The 20,652-nt window shown below is 45.7% G+C and overlaps 1 protein-coding gene across 13 annotated transcripts in view; it reads right to left on the minus strand.

Annotated features, from left to right (window-relative positions):
- Nucleotides 1–20,652, minus strand: part of LOC114875474 (Down syndrome cell adhesion molecule-like protein Dscam2) — a 151,562-nt gene that overhangs the window by 49,996 nt on the left and 80,914 nt on the right. For 12 of the 13 annotated variants that reach the window (XM_029185793.2, XM_029185795.2, XM_029185792.2 and 9 more), the window contains 2 exons: nucleotides 3,754–4,074; nucleotides 1,997–2,158 (listed from right to left, as the gene is read on the minus strand). In XM_029185793.2, coding sequence (XP_029041626.1) covers nucleotides 1,997–2,158; nucleotides 3,754–4,074 — 483 coding nt within the window. The remainder of the gene's footprint in view (nucleotides 1–1,996; nucleotides 2,159–3,753; nucleotides 4,075–20,652) is intronic. The other variant, XM_046287930.1, reaches the window with a different exon arrangement.

Consider the following 20,652-nt stretch of genomic DNA (forward strand, 5'->3'; position numbering starts at 1 on the left):
CTTTATGCGTGTTGATATATAATTATTGGAAAATTCGTAGAATCCTCTATTTCTCTCAGGAGAAACTATGTATGGAACTAAATTTGAAAAATTCAAAGAGAGATTACCATTGGTAAAAAAGACCGAAAGAAAATTTTATCTCATTTTTTCAATTTTTATATTCATCCGTTATTTACCTTCACATTTATTTAGTCCTAATATTGCCCACGGTTTTCGCTGGTAATAAAAAAGCAAACGTAACTCTCAGCTGGTCACCCTTGAGAAACCTTGAAACTTCATAAACGTTGCTGGCGTTTGACGAACGGACGACAAACCTTCGAATTAAATGAAATATCTCGGGCAAAGGAGTCTGGCCGCGCGGCGAGGGCAACAGGCGAAGTGGTGGCTGTTCCCGGAGGAAAATCCAATCTTGCAATTGAAGAGGAAATGGAAGGGTCGAGAGACGTCAGGGGAACTCGAGCCTGAATGGAAAACGAATCGCTCGGAAAAGTTTTAGTCGCGCGCAGATCAGTCCGCCGACGCGAGAAACTTCCCGTTTATTCGGTATAATCCGTTCGAGAGGGAACGAAGAGGACGCCTCGAGACGACCGACTGCGATCGAGTCTTTTTCAAAAGAGACCTTCGAACGAGTCGAGGAAAACGCGAAAAGTGTAGAGATGGGGAGAAGGAAAGAAAGAGAAAAAAAAGAACAGAGAAAAAGAGGTACGTTGAAACGATAAATGCGGCTGGTGGTCCGCGATGTTACACGCGTGTCTCTCGAGGGTGGAATGTTAGATGCGATCAAAACATCGCGCCACGACGCTCAACAATGCGTAAAGTTTCGGGCCAAGATGGAGCTCTAAACTGGCAAGTTCTCTGGATGGCACAGCACGACCATTATGGCGACGGATGGTAAGAAGTTAGGAAAGTTTCGATGGTACGAGGCGGTGCGCGAGTTTGAAATCTCGTCTGGAGAGGTGTCGAGAGGTATGAGAGATAAAAGTCGTAAAATTTAATGTGCATCGCATTCAATCAACGTTTGTTTGTGGCCAAACTGGCAGCTTCGCTGGTTCGGCTGAACTTTCTTCGAGGAAGTAGATAAGGTCGGCTTATCAGAGAATATCTATCTGATAAACGATAGAAAAAAAATTCCCGTTTAGCTCCGAAAAGATGAGCAGTCATGAAAACAAAAATGATGGTCCGAAAGCCCACACGTCTCGATTTTAATCCTCATCTCGCACAGTCACCGCTGTTTTCATAAACTCTTTTTGTGTGCGCTCGTCGAAACCCTTTTTTCGCCTGTAATATCACAATTCACGTTGGGCTTAGTGTATACGGAGGGCCAGCCACGATAATGTGTATACGCGGACACTCGAATCGTCCCCCTCAGACTCTAATTAACTCGGATATTGACCAGAACAGCGTATCGACGCGACTGTGTGCACACGCGCTTTTTTGTTCCGCACGCATCGGTCGCGGTACACAAACAAGGGTGGAAAACGGACAAAAAAGTAGCTGCAATTTATCTGGTCCTACCCTACGTTTCCATCGATGCGCCATTTCTACCAACCCCTTCGTGGCCCACTGTAAACGTTAAAAAGTACGCGATCGCGTTCATCGGGACGCGACGTCGCGTCGCGTCGCGTCGGTTCGATAAGGGTTCTCTTCGAACTCGTTATTCATTCGACAACTAGCTGAATCTTTTGTTAATGTTAAGTCGCGATTGTTGGCTTTCACAATTGCGACCAGACGCCAATTGGTAGGTGGTTGCTCGAACCCATCGAAAATCGTTAACGAGTTAAAGCGGACTCGCTTTAGAATGGAGATTATTTCTGCTTCGTGGAAACACGTTAATACGTGAAGAGAAAAATGAATCGAATTTTCTCGAAGTACGACACTTTATCCCGCAAGGTTCGGTTTGAAAACATATCGAGCGAATCGGTGGCGGTAGGATGCTCGACACGTTCGACGGTTCACCCTAGTCGAACGCGTCCCCGTTTATTGCAATTTCACTCACCGCTCTTCGGCGTAGGGAAGATGTTGTAGGCGGAATCTCGAACCCAGGACGTGACTGCCACGTATTCCTTAACGAACGTCGGTATTTCGCACCTGAGCACACCGGTATTTCCTGGCAGAACGTAAGCGTCTCGCACTTGGATCTCGTACTTTTGACGCACCACTGAAAAGAAAGTTACCATCAGGTTGGTGGAGAAAAGAATCGTGTAGGTGTTAACATTCCTTACGTTTTATCGCGAAAGAAGGTAATGCATTTGATATAGGAAGTATAGTGGAGAGAGAAAGTTATATAAGTACGCAGGGAGAGATCAAAGAACGTGAAAGCAGAGAAGGAAACTCGTCTCGAGGATCTTCTTATTGATTTTACCAAAGTTCAAACTTTATTATTCACAATTACTATATTCGTCGCGGTGGTATCGAGGGAAAATCAATAGAATCGTACAAGCCCGACAATTTCTCTGGGTGCACAATTGTTGGTCACAAAAGTCTCGTCGTTAACTTCGATAATACTATCTACACTCACGTGTATACATATATATATTACGCATTTTCTATTATGCGCTCGTTATTCCGACGACGAACAACGGCGCATTTAAAAGCGTCTGGCAGCGGTGCTTTCGGTAATTAGAGTGGCTCCCTCCCGCATTTTCAGTCCTGCAACGACCGAGTTCCCGTCTCCTGCGTACAATCCTGCTCTCCTTTACGTCCAAAACCAAAGAGGAGATTCTTTCACGTAGCCGGGCCAGAAATTCGCTCGATTCACGAGCTGCTAAATGCGATAAGTGATTCTTGGCAGAATGTCGCGATTGTTCCTACCGCTTGCCGGAAAGAATCTCGCGGACTCGTTTGTTCTTTCGCGAAGGGGTTGCATTTACGTGGCCGCACACGCGTACAAGCGTGGCTCTGTATTTAAATCGTTCGACGTGGAAAACGCGAGTGGAAGCAAGCACTTGGCAGCGAGCGAACAGCCGGCGAATCTTGATCTTGGCAGCGAGTGCCGCTTGTTAGCCATAAGCGAGCGCGAGTTTAAGGCTGTACGTCTGCGAGCTGGCTGAAGGGAGGCAGGAACTAGCAGGGTGGCGATAAATGTAGTTGGCTCGGCTCTCTCGAGCCACGATCATTCTTCCAACTTCCCCGGAGTCCGTGGTTTAGAACGTCATTTCGCGAAATGGCCGATTACATTTACGAGCGACGAGATATCAGGCCGCGTCGAAGGCACCGCGTTGTCCCGTAACACCCGGCAAGCTTTCTCCGTGTCGCGTTCACTTTTTACGTAACGAGAAAACTGTGAATCTCGCTCGCGGAAGCGCCTAAATATCATGGAAGGGACGCGCCCTAAGTGGCGACGCTAAATTCCCTCTTCGGGAACGAGGTTCCAGCCACATTGTACTCGAGGCCGTAATTGCGAGCGACGATACTCCGGAAACGTTCGTCGGCAATTTTTCGTCGGATTACAGCCGCGTTGCGGTCTAGAAACCGAGAGACAAGCTTTGCTCGAACGATTTCGTACCCCTTCTACGGCTGGTTAAGTTTCGCTCGCCACGAAAAATGGGGCCCTCGTTATCGCTAAGCACTCGTGCGTTTTCGAATAGCAGATTTTTTTACCGAAAAACTCCGAAACCAGGGACGATCGAGCATTCGAGCGTTACGTGGAAATCGTGAGGGGGCTTGATGGAACGGTGCGAATAGGGAAAAAGTCAAGTTTCCAGACGAAAGAGGAAGGCAATCGATCGGAAGAAGAGAAATAAAGGTACTCACCGGCCTTTACCGTGATTTCACGGCCCAACACCCTGCCGACGCTGTTCGAGGCTTGACATCTGTAAACGGCCGAGTGGACGTCGTGTCGGTAGGTCTCAGCTCCGAACGGCAAGAAGTACATCGAACCGTTCACCAGCATCTCACGTATGTGCGATATAGAAGGTACAGGTGACCCGTCTCCCATAAGCCAATCAATCCTCGGCAAGGGACTACCTTGGGCCGAACAATGGATCATTGCTCCGGTCTCGTTCGAGAATTCAACCGACGACCGTGGCTCGGAGATCAACACTGGACCCTGACTATCCAGCACCACTCCTCGTCCTGTAACATGAATCGCACCGTGTTCCGTTTAGAAGGATCGAACAGACAAGGCGGATCGAGCAGGTTGCAAGGAACATTGATGAAAGATGACCAGCCGATTTCTACCGTTAACCACGAGACAGAGAGAGAGATAAATTTCCTTTTGAAAATACGACGTTTTGTACGTTGGCGTGTTTTATGCGCACAATTGTATGCAGAAAGGGTGTCGTGTTTATCGTTAGATAAGCACCGAGGTAGTTTATGTGTCCTGGGAGGGACTGAGATTTCAGAGGCTCCTAATAGTGAAGGATATTCCAAACTTCTTCTCGCGAACTTTGAAATAATTTAAACATACAGGTTTTATACGAACCCTTAGGTCTTGAAAGTTTTACAGGCCCTGAGAGTCCAAAATAGTATGCAAATATAAGGTACGTAAAAAAAAGTAACGTAAAATATTAAAAATTTGAAAATTAAGGTAATCCTCTGGGGAGAAAAAATATTATACAAAGACATACGTATATTTGCATAAACGTTCGCAGTTTACCCATCGCTAATTACGCGTAGAATAATTAGGGTTGAAAATTTGCATACCGTTGCGAGTTCTTCATTTGAGAGAATCGCTAATATTTCAAGACCTTTAGCAGTTTCCATGTAAGTGAACGTCATCTTTTATAAAATTTCCCGGAAAATTGGAAGAGACTAGAAGATGGAAGCGAAGTAGACGAATGATGATCAATCGTACGCTCGAGGTTGCTCTAACAGACGATGCATCTAAATGAAAATTCGATAAAATATCCCGGGTAGAAAGCGGCTACTCTTCCCTAAACGAATAATTCATGCGAGGTTGAATCGAATCAATAAAGATATCCGTTCAAAGAGAGAAACAATTGCTTTCTCAATATTCCCCCGCACGAAGGCAACGTTCAAACGGGTTTACTTTGCTACTTTCTCGATACTCCCGACGCGGGCGTCTCGGCGGTAAGCAGTTTACGCGGCAAAATATACGAAACGCTGAGCGTCTCTGTGTACATGTATCCGGGAACACGACGAGCTTTTATTTTGTTAGGAATGCCCCAAAACAGCGGCTACGTTTTGACGACGTGGTAATAACACCGGTATCGATCATATTCGATCTTCGTCTTGTCATTTATAACGTACCGCGCGAAATCATTTGCATTTTCCACAGAGACGCGTTCATCGCTCACGCGCCGACACGTTATCGCGGGAAAAACGCTCTTCTCGTCTGAAAAAGATTTACGAGCTGTTAAATTTGAAAGCATTTCGATTCTATTTTTAATCGAACTCTCCACGTTGGAAGCTAAGAATTTGTTTATCAGCTTTTATCGTATACAAATAACGATAACAGGAGTATCTTATCCGGGAGAATATAAAACGATCACGTACGTGTATCCAGGTTCGCCCAATGACGCGCGAATCGTCGCCTTTTCCTCGCGATTGCAACGTTTACCGTTCTCTCCACTCGTATCATTTCTTTTTCCCCTTCCGCAACCCTTGTCCCTCTATCAACCGTTACCCATCTCCATCCAGCCGTTTTCGAACGAGAAAATCTGATAGAGCATCTTCAGTGCAGCTGATGCCAGCACAGGCTTTGTCCCAGAATTCTGGCAGCTTGTTTTTCGGCGATCGGGGAGCAGTCGAGCGGATAGACGATGCGCATGGGAAATGAACCGAGTACCAGGGGTGGCGAGTGCATTATGTATGAAGGGCGATTTGATAAGCAAGGATACCGATACGCGAAATCCGGAGGAATCGGTAAAAGTGAACCGTACGTCGAGTTCGAGCCATGCTACACGGTTCCATGCTACCGGAAAGACGTTTATATCCGATGCTTCCTGTGCTCTACGAGTTTCGGTGCAGCTGCGCCACCGGTTTACAGCTATGCACCGTCGCCATCTACGTTCCATTTATACGCGCATCCAACCTCTGCAACCCCATGGATGCGTACATTCGTGTGCATTCGATGCATGTGCACTCGCACACACGTGACGTTTGCATTGATGCATCTGTTACTCCCGCGGGCGTTCTTCCCATTTTGTGTTCGTCGAACAATGACGGGAACGATGGAAAATATGGTTGAATTAGTTACGCGTACAATGCAATTTGTGTGCGTAATTCGATGTAAAACGGTTATTAAACGAAATGTGTTAAAGGAAATTCAAAAATTTGCTTTGCGATAAAAAAATGGTATTGTTATGCGAAATTATGGTGATTAATCATTTTTCTGTCAAAAATATTGTCAATAATTATGGTTACCTCCCAGATGATCCAGCTTTCCTGCATAACTCAGTTACTGGCTATTTTTCCCGAATTCCAGGCTAGATTTACGATTACGAATCAATGTTTGGCGTATTGTAAAACGGGAATCTCTCTTGTTATATTTCGTTGAAGTTTTATAGCTCGCTTGGGTATTGTTCGAAGAATTGAACGGGAATATTCTTAATCGCCACACGGCTGTTTTGTCGATTAAATGATTTAGGTCAAAATATTATTGGTTTCAATCTGATGTTCGGGAGGATTGTTCTTCGTTAATGATGCAGGTTATACGTAGTAAGTACCGATACTTGAAAACCAATAATTCTCCGTTCGTGTGTTAAAACAATATAGGTATTCTTAATGAGTAACCCTCGGGACTATCTAACTCGAGTTTCTTAAACGTTCGACGAGAAACGAACAGAGCTCATTTGAACTTTCAATTTAATTACAATCATGTATTTCTAGGGAGCAGGAAGCGGTTCGGTAACAGGAAAATTTTAAAGTTAACAGCTACTTCTTCCGCTTTTAGTCCAAGTACCGTGTTTGAATCCGCGTTTCATGACACGGTCACGGTAGTTCACCCATATTTTATTTCCGTCACTTGAAATCCCCCTGTGCATGTTTCAGTGGGATGCGCGTTCAATCGCTTGACGAGCGATGTGCCCTCGAGTACGCGCGTACACGCGTTACGCGTGGTAGCACGCGACCGCAGAAAAACGCGTTTCCAAATTCGACTAAATCCTGCATTAATGGTCGTTCATGCTGGTGAAAAAGGAATATCGAACGTTAACTCGCTGGCTACCAGGATAATTGCGTTGAAAAAGTGGAAAAAAGGCAACACGGTAACAAATCAAACGTACACTATTCAGCGTCGTCGCGCTTTTATACTTTCACATAGATGAACGCGGCGAGCATATTTCCGCTCTTATAAACACCACACGTTTTTTTTTCCTCTTTCGATTCTTTTTTTACGCGCCTGTATGTGCGCGCACATCGCACGATGGCGCGCAATGAGGAAGAATACACTGTTCACTCGATCGCAACGACCGTCGAGGCTGTGTATATGAATACAAAAACCTGGCAAATCTATCGCTGAAGCGCAGACTGTTGAATGAGACACGTGAAAAATATATTCACCATCATTTCTTTCCTTTACACACGGGGTGTCGACAGAGATGCACCATAAATATGTTGAAATCTAGTTTAGTACGCGTTTGGTGTATCGTCAAATCGTTTCGTCCGAGTGGTCCTCGTACTACACACGTTCTGGAGATATATTTTCGAATGTGTTGATATACCGAACGACGCGTTTGACCCGATTTCGTCTCTTCAAGTTTGCTTTAAAAAATGATACAGTCGAGGCAGGAATTTGAAAAATTCCTGGGGATGTGAAGAAATCGCGTGTGCAAGATGCGAATGTAAACGATTGTCATCCTACAAATAGCTCTATAAGCAAAGTACAGTAGGGTCTCATGCATTGGTAAAGTGGTGTACGAGTCTGACGGCAAGGTGCATTGTCGAGACGGCATGAAATTCATCCTGGCTGCTCGTCGCGCATCTGGCGCTGCCGTGTGTATATAAGAGCTCGCATAATATGCTGCCTGTGAAACACGATTGAACGCGGCTTAATTAATCACGGCGAAATTCGGTGCTGAAGCTTGTTTGCAGGTTGCCTGGCCGCAGGCAGCCGGGTTAATTTTGCTCGCGTAAGGAAACAATGGCGTGTAGCAAGATTTAACGGGAGCTTCCAATCGACCGTGAACCGCCGCGATATTTTCTCTTTTCTTTTCCTTCTATATTTTTTTTTCTTCTCGCGTTGTGTTTGCCGCAGGTAACTTCGTAACGACGCCCGCTAGCTTTTTTCCCCAGGATCGACCAATAATTGCGTAACGACGGGGGAAAGTTCGATGCGTTTGCACGAGTTGCTTCCGGTGTTGCGTAATCGTCGGATAACTACGTTGCCAGACAATTATACGACAACAATACCGTCGCCACAATTGTACGCTCGCCGTTTCTCTTCCGTTTTACGAGACGCGACGCAACTATTTACCGACCGACGTGTATTTACCCGGCATTACGACGCGACACGTCTCGGAAAATTCCAAACACTGTGCAATCTTGTCCCGTGTAACTTCTATCACGACTTCGCGCCTGCCCTTTGTTTCGTTATACAAGCAACACGATGCCGTTAATTCGTCGCTTTCGGTACTTTAACGATCTTCCCGTATCCCCGTATCATTTATACATCGGCGTCGTTCGCGTCGCGTCGCATTTGTTACCTTCTTATTCTACTTGGAGCGTCCCGCCTTTCAACGTGTCTGACTGCTGTCGGGCACATTTCGCGCTTATACTACTTAATATGCTCGCCTTTCGCTCTGTACTCCCTGTAATTCACTGTTTTGTCTACTTGAAATGTTCTTGCGTTAAATATTATAAACATTATAAACTACTAAACCAATCAAAATGACTGGTTTCAAGTTTTTTATTTTAATTTACAAATTTTATAAAAATTTTATTTTTACTGGAGTGTATGTTGACTATTGTGGAGATAAAAAATGGATACACATATTAAATTATGTTTCATCCCGTATTTATTTAATTGTCCGTATTATTTTCAGGTTAAAATAATTAGTTCTAGTGTTAATAAAAATTATTTTTTAGAAATGCAAGTTTCACATTTGAAGTATTGTAAAGTATAAAATTATCACGACTAACGTATTTAAATGTAACGAGATTTAGTAAAAAAAATTGACGGTGGACGGTTCGCCCAGTATTTAGGTCAACGATGCATCGCGGAACGCGTTCCGTTCAAATAAATACGTAACAGGGGAACGTTTGTCGGTCTCGGTGTCTCGTCACTAGTGGCATTCAACCGAAACGCGAGGAACATCGATAATCCGAGAGCGGCGAACAAAAATCCTTTGAAGCTGGAAGGTTTCGAGGCAGTAGCTGCTCTGTTCACCCTCTAACGCGTTCCATTACGCACATGTGACCGAGTGACGGTCCGTGTTGCTTGCTTTCTCCATTGTACCGACGCGATACACCTGTGCCAGTTCACAATTATGCACCAACGCCATTTATGTCGCATTTATACACTCGCCACTGCTGTTGCCTCTCTCTTTTCCATCCGCACACACACACATACACACATTGTGTGAGCTTCACGTATGCCTGCCTGTGTAAACGTTGCAGAGCGAACGTTACTCCGAGGCCTGTACTCTCGCGTCGCGCGTCGCGCCTCGCGCTGCTGATTAATTACAGAGCACCGTCACGCTTGCACCGGAAGCCGGCTGCATCGCAGCCTGGTATTATCATCCGGTGCACGGAATTCGCGCGTCACTGACGAATTAACCGGCGCTCGACTGACGTGGCTTCTTATCTAGGGAACGAAGCGGATCGAAAGAGAGGAAGACGAATCGTTGGCGATTCGTTCGGACGGAAACTCGAATATCCAACAGGGAGGATCGTAGGATAGATCGGATGGTGAATCGGTCCCTTCTGCGATCCTCGCAAATTGGAAACGTTGAAGGCGTTTCATTCTAATTAGATTAAGCTCGCGTTCCGAGTCGACTGTAATTTAAGACCGTCTCGAGCTGAGACTCGTGGCGACCGCGGGCACTGACTTCGAATTTCAGCTTGGATCGACTTTCACGAAGAATCGTCGAACCATGCGGCTAACCACTCGAACTTGAACCACGATGACGCTTAGGAGAAGTTCGAAACTAGATTAGATCGAACGTGTTTGCATTGAAACGTTCGATAGTGAGATTATGATTATCTCTATTAATCGAGTTTCGATGTAACCGATTTTTCTGCCACGATAAATGCGCACGCGGTTGCGAGCGCGATTTCCGTCCGCTTTAACAATAACCACGGTTCCGTTGAACGAATTATCGTTCGAATCCGGTTTCGTGTACACGACGAGGAAGGGGTGTCATTCAATTAACCGGCAACCTGACGCCGATGATGCGGATTGGCCGATCGGTTTTACCACGATCATCGAACTTCCTTTCCGTTAATTCCGACTGGTTTAAACAACGACACTACGAGCCATAGTGGAGCCGGCCGATCGATAGTCGCGGATCGCGATTATCCTTGCGTTCCGTTCCGCTAATCCAACTTAAGCGCCAACATAAATACGAATATATATTTCTCGTACACGCGTATGACCCCCGAAGTTAGCTGCAATGCAGTGGAGCGATACCAGCCCCTCCGTTGGATTTTGTCGGCACGCTCACACCGTTACGATCGTTTGATCTGGATCATGGTTAATTTCACCGTTGGTTATGGCGCACAATACCGTACCAATCACGCCGTGACTTCGCTGCAATGCGCAGTCCGATTGGTCCATCCATAGAACCACCTATACGTGTATACGCGTACACACGCAGAATTCCAGCGGTTCCACGATGGTTGAAACGTACACGTACAACGACCGGCCGAGCGTAATCGTTGAACAGATAAAGCCGTGAGACGGATCGATCCGTGACGAAGCCATCGACTTCCGAACACTAGAATTCGTTTCAATCTCGACGGTAAGTTGTTAGTTTGCGAAAGGGGTAGAACAATGCTGCGAAAAGATCTGATACGGATAAAAGTTACGAGGGTAGGCAGCCGGTGATCGGTACCACGAATCGAGAGGAGAAAAATTTCAATGAAATTTTCAGCCACATTAATATATTAATACCACAAGCAAGTGTCTGGGTGAAGCTTAAATTGAAAAATGGAACAATGTATTCTGAATAATTGCAATTATATAGGATTACCTACTTTTCATACGAAGCGAACTGAACGATAGAAGGCTCTACGAAAGCGAGTCAACGACGAATCAGTAGAATGAGTAGCGCATAAGTCAGACGCGGCTGTTGAGCTGCTTCCTTTGTCGACTACTGCAATATTGAGACCCGTGTACCTTTTTACTCGACGTTATATCGAGACGGAAGTATGAAGCTCTCCTTTAAAATGGCAATTTCAAACTCTAAACAAGATCCGGATAAAAATGTCGAATGATTTAAACGGAGCAACATATTGAGATCCCTTTCGACTCTTTGCTCGAGAACAGAGAGGTTTTCACGAAATTAGAAAGGCATGCAACGGGCATGCATGATATACCAGCAACGGCCATAAATCAGGATTCCCTGTGCGGGCGTTTGCAAAATTTAGGAAACCGGCCACAAATCTTTATCGGCTCCTCTCTGCTTCGCACCTACATTCACGGACCTTTGGGAACAGCCGACAGCGAGGGCATTAAAGCCCCGTTAGAAAGAAGCGCCAAAATTGGATTTCGAACAATTTAGAAAGCTCTATCTCAACCGTCTGATACTTCAATTTTTCTTCCGTTAGTTACACACCTCCGAGGAAGATAGATTTACTCCGTTCCTTCGTAGCCGGATTTCTGCAACAGGTACCGAAAATATTCCCCTTCGAGATCCTGAATGATCGACGGAAAATGTTGACACGCGACAATCGTGCTCCAGATTTCCAGCACGCTTCCCTGGAATCGGTTATCCGCCGGGGTGGCTTTGCAGCGACACGACTTCCGGGTCTTTCGATTATCTCTTTCTTTTATCTACGACGATCCTCGACACTATGTACCGTATCGGCATCTTACCAGCTCACTTTGAATAGTCTGACCTGTTCTTCGAGTAACGTAGGTAGACACATTATGCGCGAACTATGAAGCACGTTCCCGGGGAATGGGTTAAACGAAAGAAAGAACGAAGGGAAATCGACGGCATCGACGATGAAATTAGTTGGTCGCCACGCGAAGAACCTTGTACCTCTAACCGCTCGATTTCCCTTCATCTTTCTCCGACTTTATGGTTTATTCGTTCTTCGTCTTCTTCGGCTTCGTCGTCTCTCTCTCCCTCCGCAGAACCACGCGGATGAATATATTTCCCTCGGCAGCGTCTTCATCCGACCGAATGGAAGAATCTACCGAGACGGCAGCAATATCGGCGGAAATCGAATCGCAAAATGGAGAAAATGACTGCGAGTGCTTCACCCTATCATGAAGTGGAACGAGGCGAGAAAATCGGGGGAAAGGCGAATGAATGAGAAGGAGAAGGAAAGGAAATGTAGGAAGGAAAGATGAAGAGGGACGATCGGTTGAACAGAAGGGAATCAAGAGAGACAGAGGAAGATGAAGAGAGAAGAGAAGGGGAAAGGAGGAATGCATTCCTGGGCGAGTTAATCCCTGGAGCCTGGAATGGCTGACAATTCCATGGATCCATGCCTTCTGCCTTCCGCCATGCTCTTCGTGATCGTGTGCGTTCTCTCATATGTACCTGAACGTTTCTGCGACCGAGTATACCTATCCACTAACCACCGAGAGCTCCCTCGTATTATCGGTTTCAAATCGATTCGTCGATTTCTAATATCGCGAAACTCCACGTAAATGGATCGTAATATGAAGGGGAAGCTCGGCAGGGAATCTTACGCGTGGTTGCGGCTGTTTCTTAACGCTTCTCTCTTGAACCGACAACGATCGAGGGTCGACCTGCTACGCTGACCCGATCGTTCCCATAAGCTGCTTACGGAAAGTCTGTCGGATCGTCAGGTATCTACGTTATGTTCTTTTCGTCCCGGTGAGTTGCATTGTATCCTCTTTTTTATCAATTCTCCCTTCTTATCGTCGCACCGTTTATATCTTTCGATCGAATTGAAATTTTGATCGATAACAGACAAGGAATAACAGACTACGAACGATGAACCGAAAGTTGTTGAATTCTCAACACCCTCGGAGGAAGGCTAGACTGTGTTTTAACGAGCGTCGCAATCAACGACACGAACGATTCCATGGACTGCCAATCAAACCAATTTTCGTCCATCTTCATCGAATAAAGCAATCGACTATTGAACAACTTGCAACGAGTACGACGCCTCCTGTTAACTCGTTAATTACTGACGTGAAAAGGATGCACGTGTATCGTTTAGAAAAATCTGACCGGCAACGCGTACTTCGCGAGAAACTATCGCAGGTTCGTTTCGTCAGATCTACTCAGCACCGATTTTGTTTAACTGAAAACAATTTTCCTCGACGTTGTATCTTCAGCGAGCATTGAAACGAAACGACGAGAGAGAGAGACGGGGGGAGATTGAACGAGCAGGAGAGAAGGAAAGAGGCAAACTTATCGGGCAGAAAATGAAGCGCAAAATGCAATTAGCCGAGCTACTGGATAATTGAAACAGTGAATGGGAAATGGGCTCGCGGAAACGTAATACGGTTGAGCCCTTCTTACGATTCTACGGTACCAAAGGAAAGAACATCTTGAGAGGAAACAAAAAGGAGATCTCGCTCGCGAGCCGACGAAGATAGCGTTTGACGACATCGCGGCTCGCTGCTCGGTAAACTGCTTAGCAGCGGATAGCGGCTACCGAATTCCTTCTCACAGTCAAACTAACTTTCTTAATCCGCTTCTTAGCCGCCGTTAATCTCTAACGATTAATGCTTTGCTAAACCACCGACTCCGACGATTCTTTGTTCCAGCTGTCGAATGTCACTCGACATTCTTTCCCACCGACTAATTTGTCGGTAATTAATTAAGGATAAACGAGAAGACGAAATCCTAAGACTCGATACTCTCGACTTCTCGCACACTTCTACCGATTATGTTTGATAAAAGAAAACAAAGAGACGGTACGGGGCGTGAAAAATAGAGACGCGATATTGGATAACAATAATTCTTCAATCGAAGTCAATAATTTCGCTCTGGTACCGGTGGCAGCGTCGACGGAGCGATGTCAATAAATACGGCGATAAATCAGGCTGCGAATCGGTATATAGACTCGGTTCGGTATATACGAATCAGATGAATCGATCGTCTAGCTGGAGACAAAGGAATTAACCAGACACCTGCGTCGTCGGCATCGAAGTCGTTTCGCGTCCTATTTTCCTCGGGAATTAATCACGAATGTCGCTTTTTTGCCGGGTTAAACGAGCAGACAGGGTGTACCGGGTATAGAAGGCGTGTGTGTATAAGGGTGGCTCGTATCCTCTTGTTTCTCCAGCCAGGTGTTCGTAGCTTATCGCTCGCTAGCATCCGCACTCCAGGAACGCGCTGAATTAGCATAATAGCATCGGTGTCGTTACGAGGCAGTGAAACTCTTCAGGATACTTCAATGCTCCGATACAATGGAATATCGATCGGAACGAGAAGCCAGTCTCGCCAGAGGTGCAGACGGCGAAACGGCGCGGCTCTTGACGTATTAAAGGGTGCAGAGTGAAACACAGAGACGTAGAGAATGAGAGGGTGGGAGGGATGGATCTCGATGGATGCGAAGAAGAAGGGACGAAACAAAGAGCCACGGGCAAGGGTTATGGCGATCCCCAAACAATCCCCTACTCGGTGAAGGGAAAAAATAAAATCACGGTTGCGGGGCCACGCGTGACGGAAAATCTTGCGGGAAGAAGAATGCTCGTCGTTTCGACGAAGATGACGAAAAGAGGGATGGAAATCTCAATAACCTCGAGAGGGAAACAATTTAGGTCTAATTTAGCGTATATCTACAAAACATTCGTCGCGACATTCATCCTTTAGAACAGATTATTGTTTAATTGAGCCTTGTGGGATTTCGAAGCCGCTCTGTCGTTCCCAAGCTTCCGTTTATACCGATCCATCTTAATTAAAATAAATAAATCCACTGTCCAGCCGCCACCATCCCCAATGGCGCCGGGCAAGGATAAATTGCCTTCTCATGGTTTGCCAATCGTTGAATCTGGTACGAAAGACCCAACACTTAACTCTTCGTCGACGTAAGGGGTTCTGATTTTGGGCCGAACAAACTAACATGAGTGATTATAAACTACACCTGAAACCCGGAGACCTGTAAGTCTCCGACGGTAATAACTTGGAGAAGAAAGTAAAGCGCAGAGAAGAACGCGTGAAAATAATCGTCTCTCCTTCGTCACGGAATTTGTCTACCCATCCCTGGAACACCGACGAAGAAACGTACGTACGTGGGAGGATACTATAAGAGACCTCCGGACGAGTTAAACCAGGACTAATTTCTCTTCTCGACGCATCATGCAGCGAGGCAGCGAATGAAATGCGCGTTCACGGACGCGTTAATATTTCCACGGAACGTTTTTAATCCAGGCGTCGTTTTAAAACGGGCGCAGGCCGGCACACACGTGCAGGAAACTGGATTCGACGAGGTGGCCGGCACGGTCAGCATCGTCCATCGCGGAAGAAAAATTCCGGACGTCGACTGAACCCGCCTTTAAAACGCGAAATTCTCGTGGCCGGTTTAATAAAACACGCTGATGTACGCGTACGCAGAAACCAGTGGATTCAGCAATTTGTACGACACTCGAAAGCGTCATTCTAATTTCGACGGCAAGCCGCGAACGTTGCTGGCGAGCTTCCTGCATTTTAGGCAGTTTTCCACGTATTTCGCCTCATTTTGCATTCTAATTACAAGCTGCCGACCGAGCGCCACGTAAATCGTAAATTATTTTCAATTGTAGGATAAAATATGGCACGCATACAAAGTGCACCCGTCACACCGCCGCGCCGCGCCCCGCCACGGCCGTAAATACAGTCTGGCCGCAGATATTGTTCATTATGCCCTATCCATCGTTAATTGCTTCGAATATAATTAAAGGGAACGACTGCAGGGGTGGACAAACGTTGCGCTGCTGGTCGCAGGGTATAGGTTCAACTCTTTTGTTCACGTTTTTCTCGCGTTTCTCTTCTTTCCTTTCCCACTCTCGTTCTCTTTCGCATTGCGTCATTTAATTCAACACGCGGAACGCAACCGTAGCGATGCAGTTTTATTTATGGCAATTTAATCCGAAACTCCATTGGCGGGACGCTTACGGTTCGTTTAGTGCTCGGCATTTAAAAAGTTCTACGCGTTAATAGTTCCTATTTCTATAAATGATTCGTGTTGCGACCTTCCACCATTAATTACTGGCCTTTTTAATTGCTCCTGGTGCGAGATTCGTACGCGAACGAGTCTCTCTCTTCTGTAAACGCAAAACGATTCTCGATTATTAACGAACGTGTTTTATTGTCCGTCTGTTTGATCAAAAATATGTGAAGAAAGCAAGATATCGGAGATACGCTTTTAACAAACCGCATTCTATTCGGACCGTGCCGTCGCGTCGTCTTTAAATCTCCGTCCATTCTATCTAAGAGTTTTTCAATATCCCCATACTACGAGAAGTTATTTCACAATTTAATAGCCGGTTACGTTTCTCTCTTTGTAAAACGAAACGAAACGGGGCTCTGATATTTTCCAAGAACATGCGATACCGCTATCGTTTTACCTTGACTCTGACGGATGAGTCGCGACACGATCGATGCCGCTTCCTCCTGGATTTCATTTAGAAGCTCGCGGAACTTTTTCTAAGAGGATTCAAAAAAAAATAGAAGAAAGAAGAAAAACTGGAAAATGATGAAAGTTCTACTTGGTAGGACGAGTTTTCACGATCGTTACGAAAGCGACAAGTTCCGAGGGCGCGTGCAGAAGCTTTGAACCACGCTCGTGAAATGAATGAAAAACTCTTCATTCGTGGGGCAACGATGGCGTGAATGTTTCCTCGTGAAAGCGGGTTAGAAACATTGACGTATCGGTGCCAAGACGTCGATCCGGAATCGAGACGAGGATACGAGGCGGACATTTTCGAAATTTAGGGCAAACCGCGTTATATCGTGTGGGTGTTGGTTGCGTAACGTCATCGGCTTGACAGATCGATCGTAATTAAATCGATGCGATCCGACGCGCTGTTCCCATACCCCATGGACTTAACTCTAAATCTAGGAATGGGGTCGATCGAAGCCACCATCAGGATGCATTATGGAGCCAGAGAGGACATGCTCGCAGATAGGTGGACGCGGTGGGCGACGGGGTTATCTCGCGCCTATTTGCACGATAGTCCTGTTTCCGATTAATCAGGTCCCCTGGAATTAACGCAGTCCCCGGGGACTGCGTCGCAACTCACACGTATGCATACCCATTACATATTCCTATCTCTCTCTCTCTCCTATTCTCCTGTCTTTCTCCATTCAACTAGAGTTATCTCCCTCCTGCCCCAGCTACCTTGCTGTACACTACTCTCCATAAGTATTTGGATATTTCCTAGAACTTCGGTCAAACGTTGACACGTTTTTCATACTAATGAAAACATTTGTAAATAGAGTAAAATGTATATCGCTTCAGTTTGCTATTTTATATCATTAGTGTGATTTTAATGATATTCGGTTCGCTCCAAATGTATTTAACTTACGAACGATAGTGTATCTATCATCCTATTCGAACTTCTCCCCTTTCTATCCATCATTCATTTGCATACGTGTACACTTTTCCCAGTGGTTCTTTCCCTATCAATTATATTTCACTCTTCCTCGCTCGCTTGATTCCTGCTACTTTGTCCCCCTATCCTCTTCATTTATCTGCATGTCTCCACTTTTTCACCGTCCCGTCCATTGGTTCCATCGGTTCTTTTTTCCCCTTTTTATCCCATCTCTGTCTATCATCGGCATCGATCCCCTCGTCCCTTTGTAGCGCTCCCTCAAGCTACCCTCTTACCCGCCAACCCTTCTGTTCGTCTTTCCCTCCTCTTCCTAACGATTTTGTCGCGGTTGTTCCTCCTCGTCGTCCTTTCGTTCGATTTTTTCAAACGCATCCCAAGTTGAACACGCCTGAGGGACACCGGAAGGCGACTTATCGGCGCGTGTATCGGCGATCTCGCGTCCCGGCTCCCTATCAAAGGGCACCTTCTCCCAAAGGCATTTTTGCCCTGTACGAGTCATTCTTTTCTTCTTTTTCCTTTTTTCAAAAGCTACGAATGATGCTGGTGGCCGGGATTTTTTTTATTATTCGTGCTTCCCTTCCAGTGTACGCGGAGTCGTGGCCCGATGGTAGAAGCGATCGGTTTTTATCCGGTGCTTCCTTTGGGACGTTGCCTTTGACTCGATTCTCCACCGATCGCGTCGTTGATCGCGCGATCGAACTCTATTCTCTAATTAACCTTCTCTCCCGCGTACGACTCGTTTTCCATGCGATAGTTCTAATTGGAGGGACCCCTCCCTGGGCGAGACTGTTACCCTCGAGCAAAAATTGTCTGGGCGATACACGGATTGTTAATCGAGGGATATTTTTCAAACAACCCGGAAGAAACCGTGGCACGGTTCGAGCTCGCGCATTACCGGTTCACCGGTTCCATATTCCAAGCGGATTGCCTTTCTTCAGCGCGCGTTATCCGGCTCGAATGCGCGTTAACGCGAAAATTTATTCTTGTTTCATTTTAGAGAAGGACACTGGGCGGAAAGAACGAATGGTAACGAAAAAGCATCGGGAAAGGGAGAAAAAACTGAGTGAACGCGACCCTGGCGCTGTTGCCCTCCCTCCAAAATACGCGGCGCACGTTTCATGAAAATGCAACGTCACGTTGCCTCCCCATTACGTGATGAGAATGCAATCTGGCCTGGCGCACAGGTGAGCCACTTTCGTACGGTCCAGCGTAAACACGGCTAATATTCTTCCTTTCGCCGGATAATTAAGTACCCTGATCGCTTGGAAATGGAGCGTGGAGAGAGTAAAGTTTGGTTCTGTTCAGCAGAGGTTTCTTCGTTTGCTCGAGCACGCTTTGTTCTTTCCCTTTATCCTTCGTTTCCCGTCCCGACCCTAGTTACCTTCTTCGTTCGCAGTCGTTTTTGTGTATCTACATAATCCCCCTTTATCGAGGAGAAAGTTAGCACCCGTTATTACAATTTCCTCGAAGGAAAATTAAATTCTCGACCAGTCGTGTCCCGATTTAAGACACTATATTATAGTTCGCTGGGAAGAGAATAGAAATCTCGTTGAAAAGATCAAACGAAAGAGCGATATCGCGTGGATTGAAGAGGGACTATCCTTTGCGAAAGTTCCCCGATCGATGTGGAAGCTGATACGCGTATTCCGATCCCTTGTTCGTCATAGATTACTTTTCGAAAGCTGCTCCCTTCCGTTTTTCTTCTTATTCGGATTAATCAAGTTTCAATCAATCTTTCATCGACGTATTTTACGTGAATAGAGGAATTATAATTTTGCAACGGAATTTTCCGTAATTTTCTGGAATTCGTGGTTGTTCGATGCACCCGTAATATTACACACCGCAACAATTATCCGTGCAATTTGATAGCCGAATCGCTGGTAATATCACATGTACCCGATGGAATTAATCCGTTCGGTGGTTGGCGAGGCTGCTTTGAAAAAGCGTATCCCTACTGATTTATTCGATGCAGCCTCTATTTCGTTCGGCAAATGTTGACTCTAATTTTTCATCGAGATTACGCACTTTGCTAGAGCGCGTACGTGTAATCGACGCGATACACCATCGCGCGATGAAAACACACCACGCAGAAATGTTCCATTTGGTATGCGAAATACAAATATAAATTAGTTCACGAGAATATCCATTACAGGAGCAAATATACGGAATTAAAGATCGCATTTATCGAGCACGCAGTACGAACGATAAACAATTTAACCGACCAGTTTTTCACGATCACGAAACGTTTAATTTTCGCGGAATATCTTGCCGGCTGTTTGCTCGAGTTTGCATATCGCGTTGCAGGGAGCAGCTTTTAAACCGAGGCGTCTCTCTCTCCCTGATCGTTCGCAATTACCGTAATTTCGCAGCAGTTTCGGCTTTAAAAAGAAGCACCGTTTCGCGCCGGCCGCTGGAAGCTTTTATCTACTAAAGACTGACAAATCGTTGCGAATTTCGCACGCGGAGCTTCGAATAAAATTATTTATTATTTAGTTTAATCGAGGCGCCGACGATGATCCTCCACGACAGTCGACGAGTTGATGACACGAAATAACAATCGGACTGCGTCGACTATAATATCGACAAGAGAGTTACTTTCGACGTGAAATGCCGCGTTCATTTCGGGGCTGTTCGCGACGCGCGCATTTTAAATCGCGCGTATTTCGCGTGCCATGTTAGCGAATATCGATTGGGGTAGGTGGGCTCGAACGGCCGCTATCTGACACACTTCCCTCTGTGTCAGCGCGCTGCGTTTCAACGTCGACTAATAAAATTCATGAAACTTGTTACAACGCGCCTGATAAAATCGGATGCGCCTCCCTCGGTTTGATAAAAAAAAAAGAAAAATGAGAAAAAAAGCGAAACGGAAGAGAATTAACCGTGAACAAGAGAAATTTTCCGCAAAAATAACTCCTGAATCAAATATCGCGTCAAATTGGCCGACAAGTACGATTTAAGGAAAAGCATATAAAACGAATATTGTACGGATAAAACGGCGCGAATACTTTAGATGAAGAACATTTTTGTGACATTTTTTTTCTTTCTTATTATCTTGTTAAATTGCA

Source organism: Osmia bicornis, chromosome 1, assembly GCF_907164935.1.
Source record: "Osmia bicornis bicornis chromosome 1, iOsmBic2.1, whole genome shotgun sequence".
Taxonomy (NCBI): Eukaryota; Metazoa; Arthropoda; class Insecta; order Hymenoptera; family Megachilidae; genus Osmia; species Osmia bicornis.